General features: G+C 33.4%; 1 protein-coding gene across 1 annotated transcript in view; it reads right to left on the bottom strand.

Moving 5' to 3' along the window:
* LOC106061851 (uncharacterized) overlaps positions 1-17700 on the bottom strand; it is a 71322-nt gene that overhangs the window by 21945 nt on the left and 31677 nt on the right. Inside the window, exons 13-21 of the mRNA XM_056011034.1 lie at positions 15197-15496; positions 12701-12982; positions 11876-12151; positions 10534-10848; positions 9657-9965; positions 5623-5730; positions 2418-2507; positions 1690-1737; positions 936-965 (exon numbers count right to left, since the gene is read on the bottom strand). Coding sequence (XP_055867009.1) covers positions 936-965; positions 1690-1737; positions 2418-2507; positions 5623-5730; positions 9657-9965; positions 10534-10848; positions 11876-12151; positions 12701-12982; positions 15197-15496 — 1758 coding nt within the window. The remainder of the gene's footprint in view (positions 1-935; positions 966-1689; positions 1738-2417; positions 2508-5622; positions 5731-9656; positions 9966-10533; positions 10849-11875; positions 12152-12700; positions 12983-15196; positions 15497-17700) is intronic.

Below are 17700 nucleotides of genomic sequence, written 5' to 3'. Positions count from 1 at the left end.
AATTAGGCATAAGTATTCAGATAAATATATAAAAAAAAACAATAACAACAAAAAAAGTTAATAAAATAGATAATTAAATAAATTTAAAGAATTTTATTTTCACAATTTACCCTCTTCTGTAATTGATTATTACCGGATAATTATGTGCATCAGGGATTTTCCTGCACAAATTGCAGAGGACAAGAGAACAGCGCTGGCAGAAGAAAAATGTCAGAGGCCAATGAGACTAACTCAAGCTGGAATAACCTGCCCAGTGTGCAGTGTGCAGTGTGCAGCCGAACATTTCAGGACTCACATAGGTCTCCCAAGCCACATGAGGAGACACAAAACTTTAGTGCAAAGGCCTCAGACCTCAACAAAAGTGATTATCATAGAACCACTAGTATATATATATATGTGTGTGTGTGTGTGTGTGTGTGTGCGAGCATTTGTATTCATTACTTTTTTCTTTAGACATCTTAAGCGCTAATACTAAATAGACCATGTGCACACCTACACATGGCAAACACATGAACAATTTTCGCATTTGTTTTCTACGCAATTATGATTAGGTACATGTAAGGAAATACCGATTATTAAGTGTAGCAAAAATATCCCTGGATTAATAAAAACCCCAACACCTTCATCATTACACATGTATTTTTACTGTCCAAATGTTAAGGATTTTCCTCATTTTTTTAAATTTTATTATGTCTAATCATTATTATTATAAGAGAACAGGTCGTGATTGTGTCCAGAAGAGATCAATTAGTATATATGTTTCTTACTCTTCATAATCAATACATTGTACATCATTCCGAAGACAGCTAGTCTAGAAATAGTAAATTAGGTTTCTAAATTAAATAAACTTTGCTCCATTAAATTTTTTCTTTGCTACTATTTGTCACATTTTAAAAAGAAATTACGACAAAAGAAAAAAAAAGAAGGTTACTTACTGCTGAGGTCTGTGTTTAAGGAACACATGCCTAAAAAAAAGATACAGTTAAGGTTGTCCTAGTCAACCATATTGGCCTAATACACGCACAGTTAATACAGCCACACACTAAAATATGTATATATATATATATATATATATATATATATATATATATATATATATATATATATATATATATATATATATATATATTATTTCATTTCATTGTGAGAACTTTGGTCTTTATTTAATATTGGTTTATTGAGAAATAAAATTTACATTGACTTTAATATAACACCTCTGTAGTTTACTTATTTGAAATATGAGTTTGTAAGTCACGAATAATCTATATAAAAAATGTGTAATATTTTAGTTTTTCAAAAAATAAAAAGCAACAACAAGGTACTATCATTTCGTCTCATTTGATTAAGTAAAGATATCATTGAAACGTGAAAGTGACGGAGCACTTGTCTAAAACGATTTTACAATGCCATTTCTTTAAATATTGATTTAATGGTCTAAGGCTCGATTTTATCGCTACGAATCCCTCGAAGTTGGCATTATTTGGATTTCTTAATGTCAATTTAACCCTTTTATAGAACGCAAAACTGATCTTCTTTGTCTAAACTTGAAAAGTTACTTACTAGATGAATCACGAGAACAAAGTATGACATGCCTTTTCACGCTTAAAAAAGTCCTTTTAACATTACACAAATGAGAGCACAAATATTTTGGAATGCTATTAAGTTAGTTAATAATCAGATAAAAGTTACCAATACTGTTTCTATCCTCATCAATCTCAGAAACTTTTGGAAGGAAATCTAAAAAATATAAATGCAAATGGATATTTATTTTTTTACATGCGGATTAATGTAAAATGAGAAAATGAAATGTGACATGGGAAAATCAAAAGAAAACCTAATATATTTGTTAAAAAAAAATAAATTTTGAGTGCACTGCAAAATCATATTTCTATAGTTTCCACTCACACACTATAGTTTTTAGCAGCCCACAAGGCGAAACAAAAACAAACAAACAAAACTATATGAGTTTTGTATGATGTGTCTATTTATCTTAAAAGTTCAATTTCACCAAATGTGTTGCTTCCTAAATTCTGATGGAAAGCTACATATTGTCTTTTGAATGCAAATCCTTTTTTAAAAAAACAAACAAACAACAAACTATTATTTTTTTTATAGCTACAATGTTTTGTTTGGTGTAATGCACAAATTGTAAGACAAATTTCCTCAAGGACAATAAAGATTATTATTTTTATGTTAGAATTGAACGAGTAGTCATTCTCTGACGCTGTCGAGTTTCGCTAAAGAGAAACAAAATTCATCGTAGTCCCTTTAACAGTTTCCACTGAGGCTAGTATATCCCCAGCTATCCATCTATCTATCTATCTATCTATCTATCTATCGTTATATATATATATATATATATATATATATATATATATATAAATATATATATATATATATATATATTGTTCACTAACTTTCAGATACTGTTGACGTCGAATATCTTGGGTTAAAAAATGTCTTTTGATCACCGTCGTTGCGTCTAGGCCTGACTTGACGGTTTCTATCTAAATAACAAACAAAGAAGATTTTGATCATGCATATCTTACACTGTCCACAGCTATAAAGATTGGTAATGGCAGATTTAAATTTCGCTGGAGAGAAAGGGTACGCGTTTTGACACATATTTCCCCCGCATTTTTCGGGCTAATGGTCAATATTGCTGCTCGCTTATCGCTGCTCTTGGAAAACAAATTATTTGCGTTTTGTTTGTCCTCAAATGTTCTATGCGTTTTGAAGGTTTATATTTACCTCTATACAAGTCAGAACTTCATAGAACCTGGAACCAGGAACCTGGTAAGCTGATCACATAAATGGCTCCAACTTTTTTTTCTACATACGGTATTTAACAGTTTATGTATATTGCTGAGAAAAGAATTACTTCCTCGTTGGGGACTCTAGTTTGATAAGTTTTCAAAATAAAACATAAATAAATGTAAATTTGATCGAGATCCAACATCGGTTTTGAGAGGACTTTATATCGTGTTATTGAAAGGACTATCATTTTCGGTTATTTCCGAATGTAAGGCTTTATTAATTCAAGAATTTAATAAATGAATGTTCAGGAAATATTTTCTAAGTCTAGATTTAAAGGCCTAGATCTATATTGGAATTATTCAATAGTAACCAAAAAGCATGTTGTCGCCAGTCGTAGTGTACTGATAATAAATAACTGTTCCCAGTTAAGATAGTTTAGAATAATTAACATAATCTTATCATACAGGGTAATATTTTATTGTGAACTAGACATATGTTACCCGCGACCCGCGGGTCTTTATTTGCGCATTACTTTCGATATGGTCACTGAGAGTGTTTTGTAAACAATTAAACGAAATAATAATGTAATAAGTAAAGCGAATGTGTCAATGTAAAAATAGTGTGAATGAAGCTATCAAATCAAAATAGCTAATAGGCTTAAATCCATTTTTTTTTCAAATTAAAACATTTGCTTGTAGGCCTACATATATTTGATTAAAATTTGAGATGAATAGACTAAATTTTGTATGTTCATGTGTATAAAGTATAAAGTAGATCTTGAGGTAGACATAGATCTAAATCTACACTAATCTAAATCTACACTAATCTAGAGTTAAAAATTGGCTTGTATAGAGTTCATTCTGTGCTGCGCATGCGTGAACTTTTTTTCATGAATGAATATAGGCATATCTCAACACGGCTACGCAGCTTTAGCGAACAGCGAACGAATGTAGTAAAAATGCTTTAGAAAAACAAATTTGAATGTTAATTTGATTAAAATATGAAATGAATGGACAATAATTAGTATGTTTATGTGTTAAAGCATAAAACTATCTATGCGAAAAGAAGTTTTATCATCTTAGAGTTCAATAAGAGTTTTAGACCTAGGCCTAGGAATAGACTCAGTAGAGAGATGTGTTAATGTGTAACCATTTGGTAATGTCTAATAAAAGAATGTTCGCCAGGAAATCTGTAGTCACAGATTATTACAATGTGTTCAATCTTCAAAGTCTACTTTCCCATTCCAAAACAAAGGAAATCGTCATAACACAATTTCTCAAAGCCTAACTTGCTCACACTGAACATTTTCTCCAGCTCGCGGTCAACGAATTAGCGTACGCGGCCGCAACTTTTGTTTTACTATAAACCTTGAAAAAACGTAAGTCATGTTTCAGAAGTCACCCAGTAAAATCTACTCAATCCCAAAATATCACCTTGAATGGAGACACCTTAACGCTGTAGACTATTTCACATATCTTGGAAGCATAGTATCAAATGGCTCATTGCTTTTAAGAAAGGTTGATAGCCATTATGTCAGGGCCAGTAATGTTTTTTGGATGCCTCCAAGCGAGAGTGTGGTGTAACAAATCACTCCACCTGCCTACAAAAATCTGTGTCTACCAAGCAGTGATTCTTTCAACCCCTCGTTATGGATCTGATAAATTGGTACTATAGAGAAGCAACTAATACTTCTTTAACGCTTTCATCAAAATTGTTTGCACTCAATCATGGACACACTGTGGCATGAGTGCACTACAAACAGTGATGTCCTTGCGAAAGGAAATATGAGCTTCTAATAGTCACGCTGGGCAGGGCACAAACGTATGTCAAAAGCAATTTTTTTGAGTGAGCTGAAAGGTGGTCGACGTAACAGATGCCCAACGGAAACGCTTCTTTAGAATACTAAAGCAATGTATTTAAGTCTCTAAGATAAAAATGCGTCATTTTACTTTGTTACAAAGTACGTGTTTACCCTACAACATAGAGATTTTGTATCACTTGATGTTTCGTGCTAAAGCCATAATGAATATACTAATTGCAATATTAAATATCTGAACGTAACCATTTGAGAAGTTACACTGCAAAGACTTTTCCAGATCAATAATAGGCAAATAATTCTATGCAAAAGATGCAATGTGAGCTATGGGACTTAAGAGAGTTTCTATTCTAATCACCATGTATAATGTCATTTAGAACTAAAAAAACAACACAAAAGCAATCCTTCGAATTGGTAGTCTCTACACGATCGTTCCTCTTCACCATAACAAACAAGTTTCTAAAATTCGAGTACATATGTTTCCTAACAAACTACTCATCTCAGCGAGACTCGTTCATCCGCTACTACAATGTATATGTATTTAAGAAGCACGTACCTAAATATATTGCAATAATTTTCTTTTGTAACTTAAATTTGGGAAATGTGCGACAAATTCCGACTGCTACATATATATTTTATATTTCAGCAACATAGCCCATTGTTAGACATTGCTCATAAAATTCTAAATTGTGGTAATTGGTCTCACATAGTACTGACCTAAATCTTTGTTTTGCATGTATGTGTAAAAGTATCAATAGCTAATTATATATATATAAAACAACATCAACAACATAATGAAATGTGTCAAAACTTTGAATATTTGTTTTTATTATACTATCAATTTCGGGATATTTAGTGCGCCTCTGAGTCCACCCAGCTCTAATGGGTACCTGAAATTAGTTGGGGAAAAGTAAAGGCGGTTGGTCGTTGTGCTGACCACATGACACTATCGTTAATCTCGTTTACCGTGGGTCACTGAAACAGATGACCTTTACATCATCTGCCCCATAGATCTATACCTCAACGTCCGAAAGGGTAACTTTACTTACCTTTTTGATTCCTTTTCATTTTATAACGAACTAGGGCAGAAATGAGGACCAAGAAGCCAATTATTAATGAAACTGTCAAAACTATGTCTATATCTAAGATTGAATCCCCTGCAAAGAAAATACATAGAGTTTTAAAAGTATTGATAATTTAAAAAAAACATTTTTTTTTAAAAAGAATATATTACAGCTTAATAATTCTTGACTTGATTTTACTGACCTTATATCATGTCAATTCAACCATGTCTGGTCGAAATCTTATAGTCTTATATACGTTATTTCTACCAATTTATATTCTTGGATCAAGCTAAAATCGATTTGTCGTAATTTAAAAAACTTATTTTTTTTTATAATGAAAATGTATTAAGCTAAGTGGAGACAAGTACTTAAAAGCTCAGTGGAAAACACATCGGTTTTCCATCATGGAGGCTCGAATTCGGATTCAGACTCGAGCAGCATTTGAAATAGAAGCAAGGAAACCTTCTTCAAGATACCCCCTCGCTCAAAAATGTTCCACAAAAGTGATTGGACCATAGCGCATACAAACATGAAAGTTGCGCTAAACGAAATAAAAATTATAATCGCACATTTTTTTTTTTTACTGTTGGTCAAGATCTAATAAAGATCAATTACATGCTTGATTCAGAAGATTTGATACAATTTCATTCAATTTACGCGAGTTTTTTTTTTTTTAAGTTCTTTTTTAACAGTAAGCTTGTTTTTTTTTAAAAAAATACTTTAGAGAGATTATTTCAGCCTTTCATTTGAGGAATGATCATCATTCCTTTAAGAAAAAAAAAACATCACTTTAACTACATCTCGATATTGACTATTACCTTTGGTGTTATGCAATTACTAATAAAAATCTAGTGTTTTTTTTTTAATGCATAGAAAGATAATGACAAACTTACAAAGCCGATGATGAAAAAACTTAATAATAATAAATAATTTCTTAAAACAATTACTGACTAAGTTCTAGCCTATTGTTCGCAAACTGCGGATCTCGAACTGCATGCTGTACTTTGGTTCCTTGGCTGCGGCTCTTTCACGAAATCTTTACTGCAGACACGGAATGTTATTTATTATTTATAATTTACTATTTTCCTTTGTAAGAGTAAACTTATTTGAAACACCAACCTACACAAAAGATAAAGTGACACTAGAAGAGCATCAAAAAGAACGGATTGTCGTTCACAACATGTTTCTCATTATTTCCGTTCCACAGCAATGCGCCGAATTATTTTTGAATTAATTTGACAAAGAAAATACATAGGTATAATTTGTATTTTACCATTAGACGCCGACAGCACGAGGGAGTGCATGAAACTCTTTGGTAAGCTATTATCCCCAGTAAAGACCCTAAAGAGGACATTCTAGGCTTACTGCCTTTAAAAAGGCAAAATGTTAAAACTGAGAGATTCAAAAATTCATACAATTATATAAGAAAAACTATCACCTCAATTTCAACAAAGTGCAAGCACGACAAGTGCAAATAAAAAAAATATCTGCTTTGAAAGGAAAACTAAATCACGAGCTACACCCCATCATTGTAGTGCTTATCGGGAAGCACTATGTGCGTAGGTATGTCATGAGGAAACGTGCAAAGTAATGGAATTAATGATTCAGATTATTAACTTAATTGAAGCTAAAGCTCCTTGCCATCGCAAATTCTAAGAATTTCTAACAAAAGGTTAAGAGTGAGTGTGCATATCTCTCTGCTGCATTCGAAGGTTGGTTATCAAGATGAAACCTTTAAAACATTTCGCTTCACTGTTTACTGAAATGAAAGCATCACTTCTCGAGAAGAGTATTAACTGTGCAGTGTTATTGAACGATCTGTGGATCAAACATTGAATTTCACTTTGAATTTTACATCTCATCTATATCAGTTTTATAGTGAGTTAAAAGGAAAAGGAAATACGATTTTTTTTTTGAAAGTTAGAAGAAGTAATTTCATTCGAAAACAAATTGTCACTTTTTGCCGAAAGACTTGAAACAGAAACTAGAATTATCTTTCCTAGTTATTGTTACATAATTGTTGACTTTTGCTATAGGACAAGAACAATGTTAAATATAAAGAAAGCATTTCTCTGTAGAGTCTGTAGGGCCAAAGACTTGAGCAGCCACAAAACGATGTTAGTCTTTGTTAAAAAAACAAAACAAACAAAAAAAAAAACTCAGATTGACGCATTAACAGAAATAAATTTTTGGCATTTTAATATTGATATTAGCAAGTTTGAAATTAATACTTGTGGAGTTCAACATTCGATTATCTTTGTGCCGATTAAGAGCTATTGGAGAAAAATTAATTTGGATTTAGTTTACGCAGAATTGATCTGAAACATCTGGAGAGGTATCATATCTTTTTTTGTTTGACACATTGAAAAGCATTTCCAACTTGTACGACCAACTTAATGAACTAGCTTTGTAAGTGTAGTTGTATCAATAAGTTTGGATCAGACATATATTTATATTTACTATAGATCTAGACTGACAACAATAAATCTGTGCGATGGTTTTAGTTTAAAGCAATTTCATGCTTTTAGCTTTCTCAATACGCTATGATCCTAGCACTTTCTCAATACGCTATGATCCTATCACTTTCTCAATACGCTATGATCCTAGCACTTTCTCAATACGCTATGATCCTATCACTTTCTCAATACGCTATGATCCTATCACTTTCTCAATACGCTATGATCCTATCACTTTCTCAATACGCTATGATCCTATCACTTTCTCAATACGCTATGATCCTAGCACTTTCTCAATACGCTATGATCCTATCACTTTCTCAATACGCTATGATCCTATCACTTTCTCAATACGCTATGATCCTATCACTTTCTCAATACGCTATGATCCTATCACTTTCTCAATACGCTATGATCCTATCACTTTCTCAATACGCTATGATCCTATTACTTTCTCAATACACTATGATCCTATCACTTTCTCAATACGCTATGATCCTATCACTTTCTCAATACGCTATGATCCTTTCACTTTCTCAATACGCTATGATCCTAGCATTTTCTCAATACGCTATGATCCTATCACTTTCTCAATACGCTATGATCCTATCACTTTCTCAATACGCTATGATCCTATCACTTGTTTGGACTATTTGGAAAGAGGGAGGAGAGGGGAGAAAGGAGGGGGAGAAAGAAAGGAGATAGCTGGGTCATCGTTTTTAAAATGCATTTATAATTTTAATAAAAAGTGAGCGACCTAAATTGGAACTCGAGAGCTAAGGCCTACTCAAACTGTATGCTTATGAAAATAGTTTGTGTTCAGTTATGTAGAAATATTTTTTTCCTTACAAACAATAAAGGGGACTAATTCAGCTTATACCAATTTATCAGTCAATGAAAATTTCTTTCCCTTGTTCGAGATACTAAACAAAATAATTAATTAACAATAGCTAATTAACTAATTGGTTATTCTTTTTTTTTTAAATTGAGTCTTGTGTTGTCAGGAAAAAGAAACAATTGTGCAAAATTTCAACTTGGTCCGGAATTGACAGACATACAACAGACAGAGTGAGTTGATACAAGCTTTGTAAAAACAATACCAAGTACACCTGACCTACCGTTTATTTCTAATGACATGTAATGCCATTGTTTACAGTAGTATTAGTTGTTTTTTTAACGGATAATTTTTCCATTATTTATCCTTTAATTTTAAAATAAATAGTACATTTATAAGAATATGGTACTACATTTTATTTAATGTACTGTTAGTTAAACTAAGACGCATTTAGCATCTTTAAACTCGAGATTTAATTCATATCCTTCCACTGGACATGTCTGAACTAAAGCAGAGCTGAGGCTTTAAGAAACACTTGGCTCTTTGATTCAACTTGAATTTTCTAATTTTTAGATCTGGCTATTTTGAAGGAGTTTGGCAATCTGATCTAACCTACTCTAGTGAAGGAATAATAAATTGGTGTTTGTATTAACAAGTTTTTGTTCGGATAACTAAAAGTGATGATATTATAGTCTATAGTCTATATTGAATAAAGGAATGTGTGGTACCTTTAACAACTATAAATTCCCACAATAAAGGCTTTCCTACACCGTTGTCAGCTCTCAAAAGATAATTTGTAAAGTCTTCTTCTTGTATTTTATGAATAATAAGATTTACTAAAATCAAAGGTTTCTTCAACTCCGTAAAATTAGCGCTGTATTTAGTTTGGTTAATTTCTCTACTATCTATTCCTTTTAGAAGCTGTATATTTGTTGGTTGAGGGTGTCCATAGAGCTTCACACTTATTGCAGCTTCATCGTCAATGTGATATTCGAAATGTTTTGGCGAACTGTCAGACTCGTACACATGTAGAGAACCTGCAACGTTTAACAAAAAAATTATCTACTATCTTTAGTCTATCTGTCTGTCTATCTGTCTGTCTGTATGTCCATATGCCTATCTATATTTTTACCAACATTGCAGTTTAATAAAGACTTATTACACATTGCTTTGTCGAAAGCTATCATAATAGATGTAAATATTATTTTCCTATTAAAAAAACATTCTAAGCTAAAGAATCGCGATCTAATAACTTAGAAAAAATTGACTTTCCCATTCTTAATTATTCACACTAATTATTATTTTAAAATATGGATTTGCTGGTCGATGCACATATTTCCATCATAACAAAGGCAAAATGAAAATGTACAATTTTTAATTACGCTATCAGCATTAAAACAACACATGTGATTAAAAAAAAACCCAGCGTTATTTCCTTCGTTGATAGGTGGAGGGCGGGGCATAAAATAGAAACAATACACAACACTTTTATACAAGTCTTGAATTCGTAAATACTACAAAAGCATTTAGCGGGGGAATACAAATTAAATGTCACAGGTCTATACGCCAAAAAAAAAAAGAATAAAGGAGAAAAGTGTCACTTACATTTTACTAGAATCAAAACACTTGTTTGTGACTGGGTTAGGGTGACAGGATTTGACTCCATGCATGTATAATTATTGGTGTTCAAACATGACGAATTAGCTATTAAAAAATGTATGGCCCAGATATTATCTTCTGTTTTTAATGATGTCACGTTTGGCTTCCATGTCTCATTAAGTAGACTGTTTCCATCACTTTTGATAACAATGTCAGGCTTAGGGTAGCTTTCCACAAGACAGACAAATTCCAGCATTTCTCCTTCTGATATTTCCACTTGCGAGTTGTTGTTAACCATGTAGTGGATCACACCCGTGTCATCTAAAATAAATAAATAAACCAAATAAAAAAACTTACACCGACTTTAAAAATATCTGTTTGACTCATTCAATATTAACAAAGACACACCATTTTATTTATTGGAATTTACATTTACTAGAACCTTTATAAAATAAAGGCTACTTTTTTGTGTATTCTCAGTACAGAGGCAGATGTATTGTTAAATAATATAAAACCATAAACTAAGCTATAACAGGGTTACAAAGACAGTTTGTGTGGAAACACAAACTCTAAATCAGCCCCTCGAAGTGGTCCACTGGCAGGTAAAATTGGAGATTTCAATATTTTCAGAAAGAATATCAGAAACTATAAACTACAAACTATCAACAACTATACCTCTATGTTGATACAAAAAGAAGAGAAAGAGATGTGCTTGTGTAGAAAGTATTGCCGATACTGTTGTATTGTTAGCTCGACTAACGACTTGATATCGCAGGATATTAATGTTATCATTATTACACTGTTGCAATTGGGAAATGGGTAGTTCATGTGTATAATGCGAAACGTTAATTATTAATTGTTTTAAATTACATTCCACTAATAATCATACTATATAGATTTTCTCTCACTTTTTTTAAGCAACAATTTTTTCTTTTAAGTAAAAGTATCTACTTTAAAAGTAATTAATTAATTTAGTGATACAATTCTTTAAAATCATTTATTAACAAAAAATCTAAAACCTTTTGATTAAATGTGTTAGAAATATGCTAAATTGTTTTATTCCCTTACTAAATGGTCTCCCGTGTACTTTATTATCAATAGTGAATAATTGTAAAAATGGTTTCTTATTATGAAGAAACTACTTGCATGGTTGATTTGTCACGAATGTTAACCAATGACTTACATTTTTTAATGCTGTAGAACGAAATTACAGATGAAGATGTTAGCAATGAATAGACTACTATCTATCTGTATAAATATCTATTATAATATAGATAAAAAGATTTTAGCCTATAACTATTACAAGTATAAAAATATCTTTAAGGAAACCAAAAAATATAATACTAACATGAGAAGTCCAGGATAAACTCTGATGTTCTATTCTCATCACAATACAATGATTTAATGGTACACGTGCAGCTACTACCATGATCTCTCTTCGTTATCAGTGCGTACAATGTAGTTGAAGTCCCCAAGTCACTGATGGTCATGCCAAGACAGGTCAAAGTAATGTTGCTGTAGTAATTCTCGCTCTCCAGACCTCGGCAAGTTATGGTTATATTGGTCTCAGAATTATGTACTATCATAGGGTTACCATCATTGACATAGACCACTGGACTGGTACCTATAAAGGAATATACAATAAAACAAATTTTGAGTGACCTTTTGGCTCGTTCATGCATTTTTCTTTCTAAAGGGCTAACCTGAGGGTGTGCAGTAGGGTTTGAAAAGTAGGTCACAGGACGGTAAACAATTAGCAAAAATGGAAGGAAGCAGGGAGAGAGAAAATACAGTAAATCAGTGATGTCCAAAATACGGCCCGCGGGTCAGACCAGGTTTCGCCGAAACGTCGATACAAAGTGTAGAAAATCCCGCCCCCCCCCTTTTTTTTTTTGAAAAATAAAAAGTTTGAAAAATGTATCTTTACCTACGTTAGGGCACTGACTTTTTCTTAGAAAAACGGCTCAACCATTGCGCATCTACCTTACTTAGGGTAAATAGTTATTAAGTTTGTAAATAAGCCGTGTTGAGTAAAATGGAAAGCATTGCTATTAACAACATAAAACTTGTATAATGCTTCTATTATTTTATCACAATAACATCTGCACGAGCCTATTGATTCTGTACGAGCCATTGATCTTTCTCTAAAAATAGGTATGGGAATTTCTCTTACATTTCAGATTATAGCCTGATGAAGTCTCATAAGATATGTTGCAGGAATCTTGGTAGTGAGCAATACAGGTACAAGTAATTTGATCTCTGAAGTCATGATACACGGTGATGGCATTGGCTTGTTTAGTGACGGTTTTGTTGTTACACGTAAGTGTCATAGTCATGAGGTCAAAAGCATTCTCTGATTTAACACATGTGATACTAAAACTCATTTCCTCCAAGTTATCGTGTGGTTCTGTTTGTTCACTGTTTATAATAAACAAAGGTTTATGAAGAATTGATTCTGAAACAAAAACAAATGTGCACCATTTTTATACCAACAATGTATAGTAAATACCCTTAGATGGATAATATTGTACAATGAATACGACGAGGAAAAAAATACTTTAAAAAACAACAACAACAAAGCTTTTATTAAGTGTACTTGTATCAATTAGTTTGGATCAGTCATGCAATTATATGTTTAATTGACCTAGACATAATAAATCTGTGCGATTAGAAATATTTTTTTAGGCAATATTTTGTTTCTAAGCTTTTAGTTTTCTCAATAAGCTATGATTGTATCACTTGTCTCAATGAGCTATGATCTTATCACTTGTCTCAATGAGCTATGATCTTATCACTTGTCTCAATGAGCTATGATCTTATCACTTGTCTCAATGAGCTATGATCTTATCACTTGTCTCAATGAGCTATGATCTTATCGCTTGTCTAAATGAGCTATGATCTTATCACTTGTCTCAATGCGCTATGATCCTATCACTTGTCTCAATGAGCTATGATCTTATCACTTGTCTCAATGAGCTATGATCTTATCACTTGTCTCAATGAGCTATGATCTTATCACTTGTCTCAATGCGCTATGATCCTATCACTTGTCTCAATGAGCTATGATCTTATCACTTGTCTCAATGAGCTATGATCTTATCACTTGTCTCAATGAGCTATGATCTTATCACTTGTCTCAATGAGCTATGATCTTATCACTTGTCTCAATGAGCTATGATCTTATCACTTGTCTCAATGAGCTATGATCTTATCACTTGTCTCAAGGAGCTATGATCTTATCACTTGTCTCAATGAGCTATGATCTTATCACTTGTCTCAATGAGCTATGATCTTATCACTTGTCTCAATGAGCTATGATCTTATCACTTGTCTCAATGAGCTATGATCTTATCACTTGTCTCAATGAGCTATGATCTTATCACTTGTCTCAATGAGCTATGATCTTATCACTTGTCTCAATGCGCTATGATCCTATCACTTGTCTCAATGAGCTATGATCTTATCACTTGTCTCAATGAGCTATGATCTTATCACTTGTCTCAATGAGCTATGATCTTATCACTTGTCTCAATGAGCTATGATCTTATCACTTGTCTCAATGAGCTATGATCTTATCACTTGTCTCAATGAGCTATGATCTTATCACTTGTCTCAAGGAGCTATGATCTTATCACTTGTCTCAATGAGCTATGATCTTATCACTTGTCTCAATGAGCTATGATCTTATCACTTGTCTCAATGAGCTATGATCTTATCACTTGTCTCAATGAGCTATGATCTTATCACTTGTCTCAATGAGCTATGATCTTATCACTTGTCTCAATGAGCTATGATCTTATCACTTGTCCCAATGAGCTATGATCTTATCACTTGTCTCAATGAGCTATGATCTTATCACTTGTCTCAATGAGCTATGATCTTATCACTTGTCTCAATGAGCTATGATCTTATCACTTGTCCCAATGAGCAATGATCTTATCACTTGTCTCAATGAGCTATGATCTTATCACTTGTCTCAATGAGCTATGATCTTATCACTTGTCTCAATGAGCTATGATCTTATCACTTGTCTCAATGAGCTATGATCTTATCACTTGTCTCAATGAGCTATGATCTTATCACTTGTCTGGACCTGTTTGGCAACGGGGAAGGAAGAAGTTTTTTTTTTTTTTTTTTGAATGAGATCAATTTTTAAATGCATCAAACATTTTTTTTTTACTCAGGGCTGAAGTGTCGTCAAGGGGACAAATTCAATTTATACCACCACATCTGTTAAGTACGATTTCTTCTTTTCTTTGTTCAAGATACCAAACACAGGATGGCTTCCTGGTCGTGCGGTTTGCACGCTGGACTGTCGTTCAGATTTATCGATGGTCGAGGGTTCAAACCCTGCCCGCTCCCAACCCCCGTCGTCCTGCGGGAGGTTTGGACTAGGAAGTAATTATCTTCAACTCTGAAGGAACATCCGAAACATGTAAAACATTTTACAAACATTTAATTAATTACCAATATTTAATTAACTTATTAGTTGTTTTTTTCAAAACTGATTCTTGTGTTTCCAGATTTAAAAAAAATTGTTTACAAACTTTTTGAGATACAGACATGCAATCTTTGTTATTAAATATATAAAAGATAAAAACTTAAACTATTTAAATCTTATGTCACAAAAGGATTGACGATATGGTAGACATATTAGAGTAGCAAGTACCTGTGACTACTAATGAAATATTTGTCTCTACTTTCAATGAGTTTTCGGCTACATTTTCAGCTGTACATCTCAAAGTGTACTCGCCAACATCCAAGGCAGTGACTTTTATAGCATAAAAAGGATAAATAGATGTTTTAATATCTTCCTTGAATTGAATCGCTGTATCATTATATTGAGCAGAAAATACAAATTTTGCTTTTGGAGAAACATCAGTTTTCAGCACAAAGCATCCAACGGTGGTTTCAGTGCATTTTCTAGTGTGTACAGTTCTCAGATAAGGAAACACTTCACTAGGGCCATCTATCATACAAATAAACAAAAGAAATATTAGAGTGAATTAAACAGCTAAAAAATTTCTTTGCATTTGATTTCAAAAGACTTTGTTCTGCTCTTTAGAAGAAGTTTATATGATTTAAATAGCAACATAGCCGAAATGTGTTCTATCCTATTATATCAATAGACCTATTGTTCTAACTGCTCTAACATGTGAAAGTCGGTAGTTCTTCGGCTTATTTACTATTATTATTCAATAGTCAGCCTGATGAATTCCACTGAGGGATTTTCTATTCATCTGGCTGGTCTGCAGCAGTACAGCCCTCTGACATGCCGCTAGAATCTTGTTAGGAATGTTAAGGGCCTGAATGTATCTGTGAGGTTAGTTGTCATTATCCCCTCGATTGATAAAACAATGATATATATTGTTATTTTAGATAACTTTTATAAACGCTTAATCTCCAAGCCTAGGTTCCCATAATTTCTTGATTATTATTTTATTATTATTATTATTATGTTAGAAATGAACAAGTAGTCATTCTCTGGCACTGCCAGGGTCGAGTTTCGCTAAAGAGAAACAAAATTCATCGTAGTCCCTTTAACAGTTTCCACTGAGGAATTTTCTGGTGATGTGGCAGGTCTGCAGCAGTACCGCCTTCTGACAGGCAACGAAGATGTTCCTAGGAATATTAAGGGCCTTGAAGGTGTCTGTGAGGTCAGTTGTTATTATCCCCTCGGTTGATATAACAATGCGGTATATTGTTATTTTGGACAATTTCCATAGACGCTTAATCTCCAAGCCCAGGTTCCCATATTTTCTTTGTTTTTCTATCTCAGTGTTTCTTAAATTATGAGACAGTGGTACGCGATATCGATAATGGTAGCGGTTTTTTCTTTTTTATCGATGAACAGCAGATCCGGGCGATTAAAATCTACCGTTTTGTCGGTCAGAATAGGCCTATCCCAGTACAGCAGATGTTCAGTAGACTCGAGAACCTCTTGCGGAGAGTATTTATAATAAGGGGGAGTGTCCTTACCGATCAATTTGTACGTCAAAGCCAGGTGTTGGTGTATTAACTTTGCAACTTGGTTATGGCGACCTAGGTAGGCTGATTCTGATATGGCTGGACATCCTGCCATAATGTGTTCAATCGACTCGCCCACATTTCCACATTTTCGGCATTTGTCGACAACATTGAGTTTCAGGATATGCTTCTCGTAATTTTTGTCCTGATTACTCTGTCCTGTATTGCTGTAACAAAGCCTTCTGTTTCAGGGTAGAGATGACCTGCTTTGAGCCATGTTAAGGAAGCAGCCTTGTCGATGTTGTCCCCATGTAATGAAGCCGGAAATTTTCCGTGGAGTGTTTTTTCTTCCCATTGGCGAATCTCATGCCCTACGTCGTCCAAACCGACATTGACATCAGCATTGTGTAGGTTCAGAAGGGTTGCATCGGAGTCGTATTTCCGTAGGAAGGAAACTAATTTGTTGCTGGAGGCGAGCAGTTTTGATCGTATTTTTAAAACTTGCATCTTACACAATTTGAAGATGTTCTGCAATCCACGACCCCCATCCTTCCTGGGCAGGTATAACCTTATGGTGGAGGACTTGGGGTGTAGGCATCGAAACTTGGTTAGTAATTTTCTAGTGAGTCTGTCAATGTCATGTAGGTCGGTGTCAGTCCATTTGATCACACCGAACGTGTAAAGGAGCACTGGGACGGCCCAGCTGTTTATTGCAGTGATGAGGTTACTGCCAGACAGTTTGGTGTTGAGGATTATTATTATTATTATTATTATTATTAGTCATACGAGCCTGATCTAGCCCTGACTGTTCAGCATCAGACTTATATTCTAAGGGTCAAGAGATCAATGTAATAGACACATAAGCATAATAATTCAAAAAAAAAATATTTTTTTGCACAATTTAATTTTAATAATTTGATCTACACTCAAGTTAAAACGTAATCAATAACCTCGGTGCTGATATAGCTAAGATGATAAAACATTGATTAGCTAGATGAAACAGAAACTACAATACAAGTTTTTTAAGGGCGGGGGTGGAGTGAAAAATTAGGTGAACGAATTGATAAAAAAATTGAGTGAATGTGTCTGGGAGGTCGTTTATATTATTATATTGTTGTAAATAAAAAAAGAATGGGGTCCATGGCACAATAAAAAATATTTACAATATATAGCCTGGGAACAAATCAATGGGCGTATCTGGTGTGT

This window comes from Biomphalaria glabrata, chromosome 14, assembly GCF_947242115.1.
Source record: "Biomphalaria glabrata chromosome 14, xgBioGlab47.1, whole genome shotgun sequence".
Lineage (NCBI taxonomy): Eukaryota > Metazoa > Mollusca > Gastropoda > Planorbidae > Biomphalaria > Biomphalaria glabrata.
Note: the sequence above shows the minus strand (reverse complement) of the source record. Positions and strands in the feature narration are given on the sequence as shown.